Source organism: Myiozetetes cayanensis, unplaced genomic scaffold (genome assembly GCF_022539395.1).
Source record: "Myiozetetes cayanensis isolate MyiCay16 unplaced genomic scaffold, myiCay2020 scf10, whole genome shotgun sequence".
In the NCBI taxonomy this organism is placed as follows: domain Eukaryota; kingdom Metazoa; phylum Chordata; class Aves; order Passeriformes; family Tyrannidae; genus Myiozetetes; species Myiozetetes cayanensis.
Genome location: NW_026086605.1, coordinates 1,516,155 through 1,535,537, shown reverse-complemented (window position 1 = coordinate 1,535,537; position 19,383 = coordinate 1,516,155). Strand labels below are relative to the sequence as shown.

Genomic DNA, 19,383 nt, shown 5'->3' with positions numbered 1-19,383 from the left:
CCAACTCCCATCATGTTAAGTTTTAAAACTGCTCCAGTTGCCTGTTGTCAATACACTGGCTTGAAGAGGAGGGGCTTGTCCTAGGAGCACTAGTTCTTAACCCTGACAATAGAAACTTGGATCTGTGACCCGATTCTTAACAAAAAATAAATAAATGAAATCTGGTGGTGTCTGTACTGCTTCGGTGTGAATGGGCTGCCCGAAATACCTGGCACTGGTGGATCTGACTAAAAGGTTGGGAGTTCATGGCCAAGCTGTCTTCTCCCAGAACTGCCACCCTGTGGGTTCCTTTCCCGTGTTGCTGTCCCTGTGCCTCCGCTGGCCCTGCTGCTGCCGTGCTGTTACCCCCTGCTCCTCCAGTGCTTGCACGGAATTTGCAGCTGTATTCCAACGTTGTGCCTGCCTCACACATCTGCTGGGAAATGCCGTGTGCAGCTGTTGTGCTGTTCCCTCGGCAAAGCAGCAGACTTTTTTTTTAAATTTTAAATTTTTTTTTTTTTTAGTCCACGCCAAAAGCCAAGAAGTCTTTACCAGCTAACGCAGCTTTTGGCCCTGGTGCTGAAGGCAGAAGTCCAGGGATGCTCAGGCCAAATCCCTTCAGCTGGAAGGTATTGTGCTGCTGTTTGTTTTGGAAGCACAGATGCAGTTGATTCTTCTGCTGAGTCTCCTGGTGTCACCATTTCCCAGGAATGAGATCTTGGCCCTGTGCGTGTAAGTGGAAAATATCCATACATTTCAGTGGGATGGGAGCCCATCCAAGTTCCCTCTGCGAATGGAGCTAGTTAGCTCTGTTTGTTCAGGATGGGATTTGGCTTAGGTGGAAATAGAACAAGTGTTGACTTGTCTGCTTACAGTGGTTTCTGTGGCTTTTTGTGTATCGGTGATGCTTCCAGTGGGACTTAAACACTCCCATTGCCTCCTACTACTGTTGTTTTGTGCTTCCTGAGTTGATTGCCTGTTTGATGGCTTGCCACTTCGTTGTCAGAATTGCACAAACTTCTCACATGCTGGATTTTTCATCAAATATTTTGGTACAAAAGATTATTTCTGAAAGTGAAAATACCTTTGTTTAAAATTGTAAATGTGCTTTTCTGTTAGGAAAGAATTTTTCTTCCAAGCCTTGGAAGAGCAAATGAGTCACCCCAGCACAAAAGGCTTGGCACGTCTATTTTGGTAGGAAAGAGCACGATTTCACCGAGGTGACCGCGGTTGGGGAGGTTTTTGTTTCTCGCACCTGCTCGGCGAGGACACGAGGGGTGCTGGTGGCTCGAGGCTGGCGGGCATAGCTGCCCAAGGGGTACGCGGAGGAGCAGGAGGGATGAGATGGATCTGGGCGAGCTGACATCGCAGCGTGGTGTGCCAGAGGGGTGCAAGTGGGGATGGCTGGGACAGCGGGGCGAAGGGGAAGGAGGAGGTGCCGCTCTGCCCCGGCCAGGGGTGAACCCCCGGTGCCGCCACGTCGCGTTCGGTGGTGCCCGAGCCCCGGGTGCCGCGGGAGCCGCCGCTCCCAGGCGGGGCAGGTGCGGGGCCGCCCCGTGCGGGGGGAGCGGAGCGGGGCGGGCCGGGCCGGGCGGGGCGGGGGAGGCGCGGCCGCCCCGGGGCTCGGGCAGCGCGGCCCGAGCGGCGCCCGGGATGTTCAACCGGGCCGTGAGCCGGCTCAGCAGGAAGCGGCCGCCCTCAGGTAACGGGGCCGGGGCGGCGGGACCCCCGGGCCGGGAGGGTTGCGGGGCTCCAGCTCCGCCGAGGGGAGCGAGGCGCTCTCGGGGGCTCCCCGGGCCGCGCCGCTGCCCCGCCGGCCCCGGGAGCTGCGGGCGGGGCCGGGGCTGTCCCTCGGCCCCTCGGTGCGGGGAGCTGCGGTGCCGCTGCCCGGGATGCGCGGGGGGACCGTGCCGGGAGCGGAGCGGCGCCGAACGGGGAACGGGAGCGGGGCTCTGCCGGGGTTCTGCCTCGTCAGCCGCGTTCCGCTGCCCAGCTCCTGCGGGCTGCTCTTACCGGGGGCGACGCGACAGCCCGGGGCACCAGGGCATGGTTAGTCGGGCTGTGAATCGACTTGGAGGAGTTTGCCTTTGGAGGGAGCGTCTTAAGCTGGAATGGAAGTTACCAAGGAGTGACAATGTGGGACTTCCCAGTTCCCTGTGCAGACGGGCGCTGTGGCGTGTTTGTTGCCGTGTCCGCGATGCTGTCAGTCAGTCTGGCGATTCCGAGGCGGTGGGATCTGATATCTGTCAGTGCTGAAACAACTGGGGCAAAAGTAGCAATCTCCGAATCTTAGAAAATGATGCTACAGTTTATTATGTGCAGGAAGAAGTTGCAATCTTTCTAAGAAAAGCCAGATGCGGTGTTTGTCTAGACTTGATTTGGGTTGGGGTGTTTTTTTGGGTTTCTTTGGTTGTTTTTTTTTTAAGGATATCTGTCTGGTGAACGCTTCCAGAGATGCTACAAAAGCGGAACGTCCCTTTAGCTTCCTTCCTTGTAGTTAAAAGTGGAGTCCAGGAGCCATCTGTTGCTGGAGACACTCAAAAGAGGATGTTGAGGCTCCTGCTCTGAACAACCAAAGCGTGCGAAGGGCAGCTGTGCTGTGAGGAAAAGGTCTAAACCTCAGCTGCTGCTTGGAAAAAATTGTTGTGCGAGGATTCATCTGGTGATGCTTGGCTGCATGGAAAGTAAGGGAATTTCCCCCTTTCAGCCGCTTACTTGTGAAGTTTCCCGCTGTTTCGTGCCTTGGATTTATTAATTCTGGACCGGTGGTTGTTGCTGGACAGGCATTCTGGTGAGCGTAGGAAAAGGCAAGGTATTCAGAGTACTTCTGAAATAATAATAAAGGTTCATGGCTTGCAGATTTTGTGATCCAGGTGAATAAGGGCAGGCGTGGTCGGAAGTTCTTCCAGAAGAAACTGAGGTGGCTTTTCTTGTTTTATATTAATGCTTGAATACAGAATGAGGAGGGTGCTGTTTTCGTGGGGCTTTTGTCATTTGGACTGCTCGTGTGCCATTTATTTGTCGGGGAGTTTGCACGGGGTTTGTGCAGCGGGCATTTAGGAAGGGATGTGCCCCGTGGGGTTCTGTGAAGGGTGTGAGTCTGTGCTGCCTGATATGGGCCACGGTATCAACAGCTGGAGAGTGGCAGCAGCTCGGGGACCGTTGCAGTGCCTCTGGAAGGCAGAGGGATCAGCATGTCTAACTCAATTAGCCGTGAATGAATCACTCACGGTTTGATGGGTTTTCCACAGGTTTTTTTTTTTTTTTTTTCGGTCAAAAACAAGGCCCAGAACTGGGAGTTTACACCTGCAGCGTTGTACATGTCGATGTTACTGACACTTTCTGTGGTTTCAGTCCGAGTTCCTGATTGGAGAATGCAAACATTTGCCATTTTTGATAGCACTCTTCAGCTGATAATTACAGCATTATTAGTGCTGCACTTACCCTGCTCACACAAAGAGCCTTTATCCGCAGTCTGGGGCTGCAGGGCTATTGTGTGATGGGAAGGCAGCTCCTATAAGAGCCTCCTGTGAAATAATGCTGCAGCTAATGTAACTGCCTGTTTGTTGGCTCAGTATGGAGCCCTCTGAAGTTTGGTGATGTTAAAATGAGCACTCCATCATTTGCTGTGCTGGTGGAAGCAGCTGGCTGCTCCCTGCACATCATGAGAGCAGTTGTGTCTCTGAGGCACATTTTCGACTCAGTGGAGGGTTTGTTTCAGCAGAAACTCTTACAGCTGTGCCCTGCTGCGTGTGCTTTGCTGGCTTTCCCTGCCTCTTGGTTCCTGACCCCAATAAAAGCCAGCTCTGCTGTGAAATGTGATTAGCATATTGTAATTTCTGGCAATTGCAATGTAAGAAATGTAGGTAGTGTATTTATCATCTGTTGTACATCCTGTGTGTTACTTTGACAGAAATACTGGTGGAAGCACTGCCATTTTGTCATTTTAGATGCACAAAATTATCTCCCAGTTTTCGGTGTCAGCAAATGTCTGCTGCCTTCCTCATCTACATGATCATACAAATGTATATATGTTGTTAAACATTGGGATCAAGCTTGTTATTTCCAAGCATATATTACCTAACTGTGTCAATAGAGGATTTTAACAGGAGAAAGTTCTCTTTATAGATATCAAACAGAGCTGAATGGGTTTCAGGAGAATCATTCATGTAACTACAGTTATTGCTGTCTTGCCTTTTCAAATAGATCATTTTAGACTCATTAATTTGTACTTCAGTGGAAGTATCATTTTTAAGGTAATTTAGTAATGTGTTAGGGGAGATGGACTTGGGGATCAGCTCCTGGAGTCATTCGTGGGCAGCAGTACAATGAGAGACCAGTGAAAGCAGCTGAGGAGAAGGAGATCAGTGTATCCTGGGTATATGGAGCACTTGTTCTGGCTTTGCTAACCAGAATTTATTTTTTTAGGTTCTCAAGGCCCTGGCTCTGCCCTGTGGTGCACTGGCTCATTGAAATACACGCTTTTCAAAGTAATCATTAATGTCCACTAGAAGATATGGCTGGAACAGAAACACTGGAAATGAAATCTCATTTCCATGTGTTCTGTGCTAAATCCTGTATTAAATAAGGGAAGGGCCTGGTTCTTCAGGCCATGGGCAGCTGCACACACAGAGCTGCCCTTCTGCTTGCAGGTGACGAGGCTGTAACACGAGGTTCCAGCTGCTTAGAGGTTCTGCTCCAATGTGCTTGGCCATTCCCACTTAAATCTCACCCATTTGACTGAGATCAGAAGCCCAGATACTTTGAGTCAGGCTCCTAAAATAAATGCTGCAAGTGATAATCAAGAACCACATCCTTTTGCAAGGGTGAGGGGGGGCCAAACTGAGGCAGCGTTGACTGGCGGTGCTCGTGTCACAGCTGAGGTCTGCAGGACTGCCTTGGAGACAACCCCCTGGCTGTGACTCCTGCCCTGCAGCTCACAGACTGTTTCTCATGCAAAAACCCCTCTCCTATCCAGGGAGAAGGGATGCTCATTCATTTAGCACAGTGCTCCTTCTCACTTTTAGGAGAACAGCCAGGTCCCTACAGCTCAAAGTGGTGCCAGTGTTGTGCAGGGCTTTAACCTGAGCATTTATTCCAGTTACCAGCTCTAAAGGGCATCTGATAGGACAGCTCTGCAGAGACAGTTTTTGAGATGCTTGCTGAGGTTTAGTTTCCTGGTGGAAGAAGGACTTTTTAACAGAGCTTAAGCAGAAGTTGCTGTGATCCATACTTCCAGAAAGGTGGTAGAGTGGGATGAGGGAGTTATTAAAATAAACAGAGGCTGTATTGGTTACAGGAAGAGTTTTGTGCAGCTCTCCAGTGTGCAGTGACCTGAAATGGAGCTCCTGTCCTGACTTCCCATGGCCTGCCCTCCTGTCTTCCCAGGGCGTTCTGTGTGTGAGAGAGAGAAGGCCAAGCACTTTATGTCTGTTTTAGAGTTTTGCAGATGAGCAAACCCCTGGAGTCCCTCCAAGCAAGAGATTTTTCAAAGGGTAGATGGCAAAAAAAGTTTTTTTCCATCACCAGCCCTGAATGCAATGCACTTGTCCTGGGACAGGGAAACACCACCTGTGTGCCAGCTCTCCTACCTGGGAGAAGGCTGCTGGCAGAGCAGATGTGGGCACAGCCCAGTGCACCTTATAGAAGGAGAATTTCAGCAGACTTGGCAACAAACAAAGAGAAAAACCACCCCCCTGCCCCAAACCAGGCTGACTCAGCTGCAGGGAGGCTCTTGTGCCAGCTGTCTGTCCTCCCAGTTACTCTGGGTTAACATCTTGGGCTGCTTCTCCTGCTGAACAAAGCACTGTGTTTCTTTCTCTCTTTGCTTTTACCCACCCTCCAGCCTCCAGTGATGATTCTTTTCTTAAAAATAAATTTCCCACGTGTGGCTGACCAGGGATTGCTTTCCAGGAGCCCACGCTGTAGGCAGTGTCAGAAAAAAAGCAGATGATCCTTTCAGGACACAGACTGTGGTCATTGTGTTCCACAGGCAAAAGGTGCTTGACCCCCTATAAAACAGTGACAGTGCCTCCTTACCTGCTCATGAATTATCTGCTGGAAGGAATCTTTGCCTCCTTGCAGGCAGAGCAGAATTCAAGTGTGTGTTTGTGTGTTTATCTTCAGTTTTACGGTGTTTCCTTTAAAGACAGCAGCTGAAATTCAAGGGTGCAGCTGAAATTCAAGACACCCACAACACTGCCACTTGTCATTTCTAAAGAAGGTGGCATTTCTTTCAATTCTGTTTGTTTTTTTCCCAGAGATCAATGACAGCGAGGGTCACCCCAGCAGCAGCCACCAAGCCTTGAAAGGGACCTCCAAATGGGCCACGTCGCTGGAGAACCTCCTGGAGGACCCCGAAGGAGTGAAGAGATTTAGGGTTGCTTTATTAACTATGGGTATTTCTGGAGAACAGAATCAGGATGTAAAGCTGCTCCAGTCTCAGCACTAAAGGGTGCAGCTGTGCCAGGCTGTGAGCACTGAGAGGTGGCTCCTTCTAGGTCTGTGCCCCGAGCAGAGGTGGCAGATTTGGAGCTGTGCCCCTGGCTGAGCTTCTGGGCCAGCACCTTCTGCCACTGCAGCTCCCTCCTGCAAGGCACGAGCAGGACTTCTGCTCCATTCTAATCGGATCTATCTGCTCTTGACAAGTCCCTGTGGGACAAACTGCAGTCCTTGAGCCACTGCTGTCTCCTGCCAGGCGTTATTTGTCACTGAGGACTCATCCTGGGCTCTTTATTCTCACACATTCAGCAAAGAGTTACCCCTGACAGTCTCTGGTGACTCTTATTGTGTGTTTGGCAGCTGTACTGAAAATATTCCCTTTCACTTTACTACCCAGTGTGGGCTGGTGCAGCTCAAAATGGCTTGAGGTTTAATTAGGTGAGGGTGGTGAGTTGGTTTTCCAGGGTTTTTGCCATGGTAGGTGTAAGAATAGGAGCTACCTACTTGGAAGTGCTTTTGCCATGCCATGCTGATAAAATGCTCTGGGATAAAATGGTGACCTGGCAGACTGGTTTAATGAGCGATGTAAATTAGAATTACAAACCACTGATTTTGAATTCTTAAAAAAAAAAAAAAAAAGTAATGTTGGTGCTATTTAATTCTTGGCATTACTTGATTTCTGTTTTCTAACACTTGAGAGGGAAAACTGATGATCTTGGAGCTATAAAATGTTTCAACCATTATGTTTCATAAATAAATTTAATGCACATTTTCCCCCTTTTGAAGCATGCCTCCCTTTTGGAGCAGTGTGCTGTGTTTAAACACTGTGCAGAATGCAGATACATCCTCTGCTCTCCTTTACTGAAGTGAATTTATTGCCACCGCTGATCCTGTTTAGAAACACTTGTATTTGTAGAGATTTTACTCATCAGAAAAATCAGGGAGATACTAAATGAGACTCTCAGGTGATCTGTGACTCTCACTAAAACAGTTCATTATGCTCCCCATATTTCTGGCCTTCCCTTCGAGCCGTGGCTGTGAAAGTGCTGGAGTTATTTAAGGGAGGCTGCAGAATCCACTCCTGTTGGTTCCTGGTGTGCTCAGGGATCCAGGGCAGCCCATCATCCTCCTGGATGTGCTTCCCAAGGGCCTGGTGTGTGTTCCCCTGTGTGCTGGTGTGTGCAGATGCACCAGTGCAGAGGTTCAGATGCACCAGTGCAGAGGTTCTGCTGCACCGGGCTATGGAAACCCGAGGTGAATTCCCTTTATTAAAACCCTGCTGGTTTTAATGGCTGCAGCAGGACGAGGGAAAAACAGCCGAGAAATGGAATTCCAACCTTTGTGTGTTTGTTTTCCTCTTTCCCAGGAATTTTTGAAGAAGGAATTCAGCGAAGAAAACGTTTTGTTCTGGCTTGCATGTGAAGAATTCAAGAAGACACAGGGAAAAAAGCAGGTACGTGCCCTGAATGAGTTTTGGTTGCCAGCAAAGTTTACTCAGCAGAGCTGGAGCTGAACCATCCCTGTTGTGTAAATGCAAACAAATGTACTCGAAGAAACTGCTCTAAAATTGGGGTGGAATTGTTTGGAAATGAAGCTGCTTCCACTTCAAATCCAAACAAATGCTGAAATTGTCAAGTTTCCCATGTTTTGAAACCTTGGAACTCTTTGTCATTGCTTGGGAATTGCAGAAGGTTTATTAATTCAGTGGTGTTGCATCATCATCTTGCTTGCAAATATAATAAAGACATTTCATTCAGGACTTTTTTAAAGCACAGCAGTTACTGCATGGCAAGAAACACCACTGTGATTCTTTAGTGAAACACAAGAACAACACACAGCACAAACAAAACTATGTTCCAGCACCAAACTGTAGCATTTTGCCTTATCAAATTACAAAGTTACTAAACAAATAAAATTGAGAGTCTGTTTAAACTTTTTTATTATTATTATTTAAATATATTATCCAAATCATTCTATACCTGCAGATAATTTTCATTTTCCTGAAAGCTGTATCTTTCTAGTAGTAAATGCTCTACTAGAAATTTTTGAAGCAGCCACCTCCAGTAAGTTTTTTTCCCACTGCTTAGACCTTGGTTTACATTTAGATCCACCAGAAATGTGGGGTTTTTTTGTTTGTTACTTTTGTTATTTTCTTGAGAAATTTCAGATTGTTTTGGCCTTTGAGAGGAACATTTTGGAAGGCAACAGGTACAAATGCACGCTCTCCTGGCCAAAGTACATGGGGTGAGGAGGTGAGGCTGGGAAATGCCACTTCAACCTGCTCCAAACGGGACAGTTTGTGCTCTGAGCAACATCAGAAATTCCAGGGAATAGGAATCAGGTGGGAGAACTGGACTAGGGGTGCTAAGACAGGCAGGTGTAAGAGAGTATTTATTTTCTGTGAATATTCTTTGTTTTGCACCGAAAAGGCATTCCCCTCAAAAAGGGTTGCTTGGTTTAGTTGTGGATATTTTTTGGTATTGATAAATCTGCAGAACCCCCCCAAAACAATGTGTTTTACAATAAGAGGAAAATGCCCAGTTTGACTGAGCACTTTGTAACCTTTAGCACTGTCTCAGCCTGGTGGATTGAGCTGCTGCCCTCCCTCATTAAAGGCCCACAAATGCAGACAGGCTGCAGAAAAGAACCACCAGCCAGGCTACTTCTCTGCAAGATCCCATGCCTTGCAGGGGGATAATAATTGTGTTTTCCCTTGCTAAATAATTTTCATATTTTTAGCTATTTTAGGCCTGCACATCCCAGTACAGGAAATGGTAAAGTGATGTACAGAGATAAGAGCTTAGTGAATCCTTGAATGAATTGCCAAATGAATGGGCAGAGACTGAACTAGGTTCTGTTTGGATTAATTACTCAGTACCAATCATCACACAGTGCTGCTCAAACTATTAAACACTGGCTGCAATAAATGTGCTTTAGAATGAGACAGACTTACAGTGAGTTTTTATAGCTACTGCCTTTGTTTAGATCATTTACAAAGCTGGGAAAAGCACTAAAAATAGAAATATTTCCAGAGTTTATGATAGCACGGAGCATGAATTTGTCTTCTGAAAGTAACTCTTCTGTAAATCAGGGCTGGAGCACCTCTGCTGTGGTATCACACCGAGAGCTGGGCTTGTTCAGCCTGGAAAAAGCTCCAGGGAGATCTTAGAAACCCTTCTGGTAACTAAAGGGGCTCCAGGAGAGCTGAAGAGGGACTTTGGACAAGGGCCTGGAGGGACAGGACGAGGGGAATGGCTTTAAAGTGAAAGAGGGCAGGGTCAGGTTGGATACAAGGAAGAAATTCTTGGCTGTGGGGATGGTGAGACACTGGGATGTGTTGCCCAGAGGGGTGGTTGATGCCCTGTCCTTGGAAATGCTTGCTGGGTGGAACTCTGAGCAGCCTCATCAAGTGACAAGTGTCCCTTGTCCCTGCAGGGGTGGGAACTAAATGGCCTTTAGTGAGCTCTTCTGCCACCCATATGGCCCTCATCTTAGGGCACAGATTTAATTATCTGAGATGGGAGCGGTGGGGATCAGTGAATAACATCGAACTTTAAGTATTTCATTGGAGTTAGTCATATGTTGTTGCATTTGGGACTGTTAAGGAAACAAACAGCATGTCCTTCGTGCTGCTTCCCGGGGTTTCAGTGTTTCTGCTCTTGCAACTGAGCCTTTAAAACAGATTACAGATTGTAATAAATGCTGCCAGCAACGGGGAATGTTTTCAGCTATTGCTAAAACCCACCACAGTATCCCCGTGGAAGTTTTGTAGGGAAGGATTTCAGAACAAAATTACATATTCAGGAGTTCCTGCTGTCTCTTCCCACGTGGAATGCAGCGAGGGTTTAGCAGGGCTGGGTAATGCTGCACAGCTGCTGACGGCTGGAGCCTGCTCTGAGCAGCATCTGGGGCTTCCATCCACCTCATCTGGGAGCCACACATGCCTGAGAGCTGAGTGTGACCTTAGGAAAGGAAGTGGGGAATAATCTTGAATCCACTTGAAACAGCGAGGGGGGGTTGGTGCAGACAGAACTTTGTGCTCCAAAGGGGAATTTGGCAGGGCTGTTGGGGAGAGCACACAGATGGGAGTGAAGAGTGCCAAAAAAACCCTCCAACAACCACCTGTGAACAAGATCCCAGTTGAAGTGCTGTTTCAGTTCCAGAGCAGAGTCCCCTGTGCTGGGGCATCAGCTTCAGGCTGCTGCAGAACAAGGGATGCCACTGACTGAGCCTGCAGGGTTTAGCTGTGCATTTCCATCTTTTCCCATCCCTATAAAGTCAGGTCCCCCGTGCCTCTCCAACAGCCCCCTCTCCCTACCACAGCTCTTTCACTTCCTTTCTCTGTTATTCTTCCTCCCAAAATCCAGAGAGCCTCCCTGTTTCCCCAGCCTCCCACGCAGTCCTCTTGTTCCCCTCCTCGCTCTTCAGACTTCCTCACAGTTACTTCTGGTTTTGGGTTTCTTCTCCAGCCTTTCTCTGCTCTCTCTCTGCGGTGCCCAGCCTGCTCCTGAGTGCCTGGGCGAGCAGCACCTTGTGCTGTGGCTGCTGTGGAGCCACATCTGCCTTGAGTAGCCAGCAGCTAAGGGCACCCTGGCAGCTGGAGCAGGGCAGATGACTTTGGAGCTCATGCTGCAGCCTTTCCCTGGCTGTGTGTGCTGCTTTTCCTCTCCCTTTGTTTCCTCTTTTCCATTGACTCAGTAGGAGGGAGATTTTTTTTCTCAGCCCCTTACCATTCTCTGAGATGTTGAAATTGGACAGCAGGTTCAAACTCATTTAGGTAGGACAGGCAGTGCAATCACTTGCTCATGCAATATCAGCTCAGGCAGCTTTACTGTGGCTGAATTAGGGCATTAACTTTGCCAGTTAAAGCAGTCACACCTCTGATCAATAGGACTAATTGTTCATTAGAACAGATATGGCTGACCCAGTCCTCCCTGATCCGTGAAACTGGAAAGATTGGAAATTGGTAAAAGCAGTGTCATTGTGACCTAATGCACCTGACGTGTAACGTTCTACCCATCAGATGAGTAATCTGTTTTAGAAATACTGGAAAATATGTGTCCCCTTCAGCAGTGAGAGAGTTAACTCTTTCAGCCTCCTCAGTTCTCCAACACATGCAGCTTTTCTTCTAATTATCCCCAAATGTAAATGTATCTCGGCTGTAAAACATGAAAGAGATTCTGTGGCTCCTTCATGGGCAAGGGTTTAAATGCTTCCTTCTCCAAGCCCCCTTCCCATCCCAGACACATCTTTAGCTGGTGCTGAGCTGTGGTTGCTCATCAGAGGTGCAGTGGGAACACTGAGGAGCCCCCAGGGCTGGGGGTCACACAGCTCCTGTTATCAGAGTGCAGAATTTGGGTTGTAGCAGGCTCTTGCCTGCCTTGGCTCTTTTCTGCCCCTCTGGCTTTCTCTTATCCAACCTTCTGGTCAAGGAGCAGCTTGCATTCAGAGGATTGTGACCACTCACTCACTGCTTTGAAGTTTTAAAGATGCTGGCTGGGTCAAGAGGTTGTTGCTGTTGCTGGTTTGCCAAGGGAAGAACTCTGGAATCTGGGCAAGCACCAGCAATCAGCTTTATGCAAGTCCCACCTACCCTTATTCACCAGCTTTCAGAGGCTGTTGGGAGTTCTGTCTTCACCATTTAGTCAAGTTGCTGGTGTTTCCTTTGCTCATGCAGTCAGTGTTGCAGGTGAGCTGCTCTGAGGTTGTAAAGACAGAGCCTGCAGGATGACAGGGTGATCCACCAGTAGCACAGGTTATATCCTACCTTTACCTGGGTTTGCCTTGCAGTCACTTCCACAGTGCTTTTCCTCTGGGTTCCTTGCACATACTGATGAACTGCTAGTAAAAGTAGCTCTTCTAAGTAGTGAGGACAAGGCCTGGTTGATGGTGCTGAGCAATTTCACACTGGTTGTTCAGCTTCAAACATCACATCTTGCTGTAACCAAAGTGCTCACTACTGGTAGTGGTACTTACTGGTAGCTTCCCCTGCTGTCAGTACAGATGTTTGCCTGCAGAGATGGTTTTCTTCCAGCACAAATGAACACACACAGGTAAGCTGATCTATGTGTTTGGTTACTTTTTTTTTTTCATTTAGAATATGTTTTAATTTTAGGATGTGAACGTCAGGAAGTGACCTGGGTCTGTCTCCAACAAAACATCAAGCAATACAGAGATTATCTACACATCGAGTAATGCTTTAAATAAATGTGTCCTTTTGCAGATGCAAGAAAAAGCTAAAGAGATTTACACGACTTTCCTGTCCAGTAAAGCCTCCTCCCAAGTCAACGTGGAAGGGCAGTCCCGTTTGAGCGAGACCATCTTAGAGACACCTCACCCCCTCATGTTCCAGAAGCTCCAGGACCAGGTAAAGTTCTTTTGTTCAGTAACCCAGTTTCATCAGTTTTTGTGTGGTTTTAATGCCCCCTGCTCTCTGAGCACAGGTTACTGTAGGAAAGCTGGGGATGTGCCTGCTGCTGGCTGTGCCATGAGCGACCAGAGAGCCGGGTGGCTGTCATGGGATGTGAAATGCAGCTGCCCCGGGGTACCACGGGCTCTGGGCCCCATCTAAAGCCACTTAACCAGGACATTCTGTGCAACCACTCTAATCCCAGTTCAGGACACCCCTGGAGAACTGGGTGAAGTTTTCTCCTGGGTTCCTGTGCGGGTGGTTTGAGACTCCCCCCGCTGAGTAACTCGGTCCTTGGTTTTCCTGCGTGTTCACTTGTGCTGAGTCACTGCTGATGTTTGTTTCCATAGTTGCCACTGGTTTCCTTGAGAGCTCAAGATTCTTCGTTTTGCTTTGTTTTGGTATTTATATTGACAGGAGCATAACACAATTTTCTGAAAAGCCTCCTCTTCTGTAGCTCGGAGGAGTTGGTACCTGCTTTGCCTTCTCCCAGAGAACTTGGGAGGTCTGGTAGAAATGAGGTGACATTTTGCAGGCATGTCTTTGGGTGGTGAATTTTCCTGATATTTAGCTGATTTTAAAGCTGAAGTTATGAAGTGAGTCATTCTTATCTGCAGCTTTCCAGCACTTGCAGTACTATTTTTAATTCCTGTACCATCCTCAGGACTACCTGCATTTTCCATCTGGCTCGTTCCTTTTGTGGGGAAACAGCACAGGGACTTAAATAGTGTTTTCAACCCATTTCAGTCAGGGACTGAATATTTTAGCTGGGACTGGCTGGGTCAGTTGAAGGAGTCTGAGGGGCAAAGGCTCTGCTGTCTTTCAGGCAGGTTCCAAGTCATTAGCAGTGGGAATGTCTGAAATTCAATTTCCATGTGAGGAAAAAGAAGAGTTTCTCATGGAAAAACTTCTGACTGGGGGCAAAGGGAAGGAAATGTTCTGGTACATCTAAGCACTGCAGTTCAGGGTGGGTGATTATGAGGGTGAAGCTGGAGAGACTACTGGAGACAAAATATTCTGCAGTTTTACAAATAACCACCAAGGATTAGTAATACCTGAACTGGAAACATGCTGCTCCAGTGGTAGAGGAATCCCACTAGTGTGGGAAGAAAGTCTGTGAACTTTTACAGACAAATGCAGAACATTTGTGGGTCACTGCAGGATTCCACTGCTTGAAGCTACTGTTTATTGCAGTTAGATAATAGTTCACAAGAGTTATGGTCTTCTCTGGTTTTCAATCCTTATAAAGCTATGAAGAGTGGCGTAATTTGTTCTCTAAAGAACTCTGTTAACTGCTGCTGGTCCTGCGTGTCTGAAGGGTGAAAAGGCACAGCTTGAAAGCCCCAGTCTGTTCTCCAGCACTGCTGGTAACCAGCACGTTGGTTCTCCAGACCTACTGGTTTAACTGGTGCTGCTGCTGGGCTGTGGTTTGTGCTCACAGGGTGGTTTGCAATGGCTTGGGGGCAGTTGTTGGTGCTGACTGAAGTGGTGGTAGAGTGGTTCATGGAAATGTGTGTGTTTAAAAATGCTTAAGGGCAAATGGTGCTGCTGCACAAAGGCAGTGAGAGGAGGGGAGGGGGAGAAGAGGGTTCTGCTTTTGCACAGCATCATAAAATCTGTCTGCTCTGTACACTTGGCTGACCAGGCTGGGGAAGATACTGATCTCACAGTGCTCCTTCTCTCTGGGAGATGCTTGAAGTGATACCAGGAACAAGAGGGGTCTAAGTTCTTAACACTCACGTGATGTTTAAACAGGCAACGTTTTCCTTGCTATTTTTTTTCCCTTGAGCTGCTTGGATAAATTTAATGACATTGTAGTTAGCCAATGGCAGGAGGTATAATTTGGCTTGGCTTTGCTTAACTGCATTGATTGGGGTCTGCATTGATTGGGGTCTGCATTGATTGGGGTCTGCATTGATTGGGGTCTGCATTGATTGGGGTCTGCATTGATTGGGGTCTGCATTGATTAGGGTCTATGTGCAGTGGGTGCTTTGGGATTTTTCATATTCCAAAATGTAGCTTCTAAAACAGCATTTCCACAGTTCTAAACACGAACTTAAATATTTAAATATGCAAATGAACAGTGGTTGGTAAAATCCACCATGTAATTTACTTGTAAGGGAGCTATTTCAGCAAACACACGGACAAGAACAGTCAGGTTTTGGGTGTTTGCCTTTATCTGTCCAGGTTCCTCGAGGATGCAAAATGAAAAAGCAGTTTAAAGTTGTTTTCTTCCTCCTAGCAAACAGTTGTGTTACCTGTCAATTAGAAGGGAGACTGTAAAGGTAAAGCTGCAGTTACCCAGACAGGGATTAGCCACACATGCAGGTCAGAATGCAGAAATTTGTCTTGGAAATTGAGTTACTCTGAGTACTGTAAAATGTAATCAGTCCTGAAACATGACTCAGAGAGGCTCCAGTGAAATAATAGGCTGAGGGTGATGTTGGCTTTGGTTTTGCCCCAGTTATAGTTCTGAGGTTTACTTTTTTTCTTCCCCTCTGTTGCAAGACCAGCTTAAATATATATCCTGACCTTGACACCTGAGCAGTTGCCAGACTCCTCTCCCAAGCCTTTCTGCTTCCAGAAAACTCCAAAGGAGTTGTAGCTTTGTTGTCTGTGGTGGATATAAATAGAAAGGCAGAAGTGCTGTTGAAGGACGAGTCTGAACTCAAGCCCTGGGAGGGAAAAGCCACACTTGGAGCTGAGTTTGTGCTTCCATGCTGGCTGAGTGCTGGCCACGAGAAGGGCAGCTCTTGGCCTGGTGTGAAGCATTAATGGCACTGCTTTAGTCCATCACCAATTTAAAACCATGTTTTATCTGGTAAACTACACCTGCACCAGAGCAGCTCTCTGTGGAAGGTGGGAGTCTAAAAAGGATGGGAATATTGGCAGAAGTTTAAGAAACCTCAGTTAGACCAGTTGTTCCAGCCTGGACTCAGTTTGAAGTTTCAGTATTTGTGTAAATTATTTAGAGGCTTTCCTCAATTATCCAGTGCTCTGCAGCCCCTTTGAGATTTGGAAAGTGTGTATTTTCAGTGCCTTGCCTTTTCAGTGATGCCTTAGTACAGGCAGAACAAAAATACACTGGAATTGATACTGCCCTTCCCATTCAAAATCCCCTTTGCCTTGGGTCACTGGATTTGTGTTCTTCTCCCCTCTCTTCCCAGATATTCAACCTCATGAAGTACGACAGCTACAGCCGCTTCCTAAAGTCAGACATATTCCTAAACCACAAGAAGAGTGAGGAGCAGGAGGAGAATCCCCCAGAGGCTCAGACTGCAGCTAAAAGAGCGTCGAGAATTTACAACACATGATGCAGTGGATCCCTTCAGGAGAGGCAGCCCAGTCATCACATCACACTCAGGAACAATCTCGGTTTAGAGCAGTCGCATTTAGGGCTTGGGAAGCTCCAAACCTTTTTAGGAGCTACTTACCTTCTTAATTGCTTGAATGACTAATTGTTTTTTGCATGATAGCTATTAACTAAGCACCCATGGGAAGAGTGTTTCCTTGCTAAGAGGCTGGGGTGTTCCTCCACAGCATGAATTGCCAATATTTCACAGGGTAAAATGCTTTCAGTTCTTGTCTTCCCTTTTGTCACCACGATGATGAGAAATGGGAGACAGGGTGGTTGTTGTTTTTATTTTTTGCCTTGCCATTTTTGTTTGTGACTGGCCTTTGCATCCTGAGGCGCTGGGAGAAACTCCTGAGGAGTGCATTTCACATTGCTCTGTGGATGAGTCATTCAGAGCAAACCTAATCACGAAGGGACAGCATCTTCCAGGTTTAAGCTCAGTAGAATCCAACCCCTTCCTGTGTAACTTTGTTCTTTCAGGGTGATACCTGTTTTGCTTTGCCTTCAGTGTTCAACCAAAATACCCCTCTACTCATGGTTTTAATTTCTGTATTTCCTAAATTCCACCCCCCCCTTTTTTTTTTTTTTCTTGCACTAGACAATCACTTTGTTCAGAAGGTGGAATAATCTTTATTCCCTTGGGAACAGAAGCCCTAAAATAGACAGAATCTCTGAAGAGCTTCTGACTGCCATGGGGAAACAGGACAGTGAGCACCCACTAGGGCACACTGCTGTCAGCAAAGCTTGGCTGGGGCACGTCCTGCCTGTTCAGTGTGACATCAGTGTCACTGGGAAGCATCGTCTGGTCTCTCCCAGGTCTCCAGGACAATCCTGCTCTTCGCAGCAAGAGCACTTTGGCAAAGGACCAACAACCCAAATCTGGTTTTGTTTTACTAAAATCTCCCCGCTGAAGTCACCCTGCCTTAATTTGTTTGCTCCAGAAAAGGATTTCAGGGTGGTTTTTTTTTCCTCATTGTGGCTTTGGAGAGCCCCAGTGGAACAGGGGGTTGGCACTGGGGTTCAGCCATTCTCACACCAAGCTGGAGAGGAAGGGGAATTTATTTCTGCCTGGTGCAAAGATGAAATGTCAGGGAGAGAAAAGGAAGACACTCTCAGTGAGCTCCCATGTTGTCCTGGGAATGTGTCAGAGCTGCACAGCACATCTTGCCATACAGTTTTTCATGTGTTCAAATATTTTTTTTAGTTATTTCACTGCAGTGTTACTGAGTTGCAGTTTAAGCTGGGTAAGTGTATTAACTACTCGCTCTATTTACAAGCCTCTCAGTTTGTAGTTTAGCTGTTCCACGTTCTCTCATTATTTACTTTTTCATTTTCTGCATTGCTTTGTCTTGAACTTTTGTTTATGTGCTGGTTAATCTCAATGCTCAGTTGGCTTCTGAACGTTTTATGCTTCTTTTTTGTCAGAAAGGCCAGATGTGTTTGAGATGTCACTGTCACCATCCATGTTCTAAACTAAATCTGGGCTGCCATGACTGAGGATGCAAACTCGCTTTCTAGACCTGGTTGTTTCTCTTTAACTCTGAGCCACCCTTTCAGGTGATGTACAGAGAAAGTTGTTTCCATGGCTTTTTCCCTAGTTAGATGTAGAAGTGGAAGTCCTGATTCTTCCCCCAGAGCTACATGCCCTGCTGGTGTTCAGAAAATCAAAGGAGGGGTCGATGCCTCCATGTGCTTGTTGCAAGGTGTCATTCTCATGCACTGAGTTACTTTTCCTCTCATGCTCTCAAAAGGTTTGATGGTGAAGTCATGTTGCTTCAGGCACTTTCTGTGGTGTTTGACCTCATGTTTAAGCTGTAGTTCAGTGTTTTGTTGAACAGGGATGAGTTAAACACATGCATGAAGCTTTTTTCTTGTTTTCTTTTGTTCTGAGGGGTCCTAGGAAATGGGACCATCCAGTTCTGGACTTGCCAACTCTTTGTAATCTCAGGATTACCTCTTCTGCAAACCCACTGTAATGACAATCTCTTAATGCCTGCCACAGCAGAGGGTGGAACTTCTGATAGCACTGAATTCCTTGGCAGAGAGCAGTTTAACCAGTTCAGGAGCTGGGATTTGTCTCCTCCCAGCATTTGCTGCAGAAGTCTCAGTGATACTGAGAACTTCAGCATGGGGACCCTCATGGGGAAAATGCAGAATGACTCTCACCACATTCATCACATGGATGCACAGCAGATCCATCTTTAATCATATTGATTTGAAAAATGCATGAGTAAGGGAGAAGAGTCTTTGACTATCATGTTTTTAAAATAAATATACAGAATAAAACCAGCAGCTGTATGAACAAAGGTAGGGCATTAAGGGGAGAAAATATTTGTTTGTAGCTGCTTATAAACAACATTTTTTTCTTGGCAATATGCTGCCTACCAGGTACTGTCTTTGCTTGTTAAGAGCAAGTGCCCCATGAGTAGACACCAAGGTGCTTTACACTGCCAGGCAAAGGCTACTCAAATGGAAATGTATTTTTTAGCAGCATTTCAATACCTGTGATGTTTATTTCAGTAGCTGTTATGATTCCAATCTAATGTGCCTAAATCCACAAAATTCTTAATCTTTGAATTGCTCTTTTACCTCAGAGGTAAAAAGTGGATTGTCCCACTGGCTGCCTTGTTTATGGTATCTGGTTTTGTTTTATTTTTCTTCAGAACACCAAGAGGTGGACTTGCAAGGTACAGAAATCAAAGATCTTTTCCTATTAATTGGTTTATCTGTATTTTTCAGTAGAAGAGCAATCAAATTAAAACCATGCAAGCAGATATCTGTAACTGCAACATGTATCTATGTGGAGAAAGTTATTTTACTTCTGTTGATTTTTGTCACTGGTCAGACTTACTTTGGGAAACAGATGGCATTTGCTCTACATGGCATTAGAACAAAATCCCCAGAAAGAAAAAGAACTGTTTCCCTACAAGCAAATCCTGCTTTCCAGGAACAACTGTAAACATTGCATAGAACCTCAGGCTGTAAGTGGGTGCTCGGTTGCTTTATGTAGAGATTAAAGATAGGATCTACTCCTCTTCATGGAACTTCCACTGAAGGTGTGAGCACAAAAAAAAACGAGCAAGAGAAGTTTAGTGCCTGATTGCATGCCTTGAACTCTACCTTGTTTTGTGTTTCTCAGCTAAAAAAATTAAAATACTCTACAAATACACCGTATCTGTGTGCTGACCGCTGGTTTATG

At 46.7% G+C, this 19,383-nt stretch overlaps 1 protein-coding gene across 2 annotated transcripts; it reads left to right on the top strand.

Annotated features, from left to right (window-relative positions):
• Nucleotides 1–1,590: 1,590 nt before the first annotated feature.
• Nucleotides 1,591–19,358, top strand: RGS10 (regulator of G protein signaling 10). 2 transcript variants are annotated; one of them, XM_050305236.1, is made up of 5 exons: nucleotides 1,591–1,681; nucleotides 6,240–6,358; nucleotides 7,787–7,873; nucleotides 12,644–12,787; nucleotides 15,997–19,358. In XM_050305236.1, exons 1-5 carry the CDS (start codon nucleotides 1,633–1,635, stop codon nucleotides 16,141–16,143), a joined length of 546 nt encoding a protein of 181 aa, XP_050161193.1. In that variant the 5' UTR covers nucleotides 1,591–1,632; the 3' UTR covers nucleotides 16,144–19,358. The 2 variants fall into 2 exon arrangements, with proteins under 2 accessions (XP_050161193.1, XP_050161194.1); XM_050305237.1 differs by lacking the exon at nucleotides 1,591–1,681 and adding an exon at nucleotides 2,403–2,663.
• The last annotated feature ends 25 nt before the right edge of the window (nucleotides 19,359–19,383 follow it).

Coding starts and splice junctions, on each gene's coding strand:
- RGS10 (XM_050305236.1), top strand. CDS start 1,633: ATGTTCAACCGGGCCGTGAGCCGGCTCAGCAGGAAGCGGCCGCCCTCA. Junction 1,682..6,239: donor CAGGAAGCGGCCGCCCTCAG/GTAACGGGGCCG, acceptor TTTTTTTCCCAG/AGATCAATGACAGCGAGGGT. Junction 7,874..12,643: donor AGACACAGGGAAAAAAGCAG/GTACGTGCCCTG, acceptor GTCCTTTTGCAG/ATGCAAGAAAAAGCTAAAGA.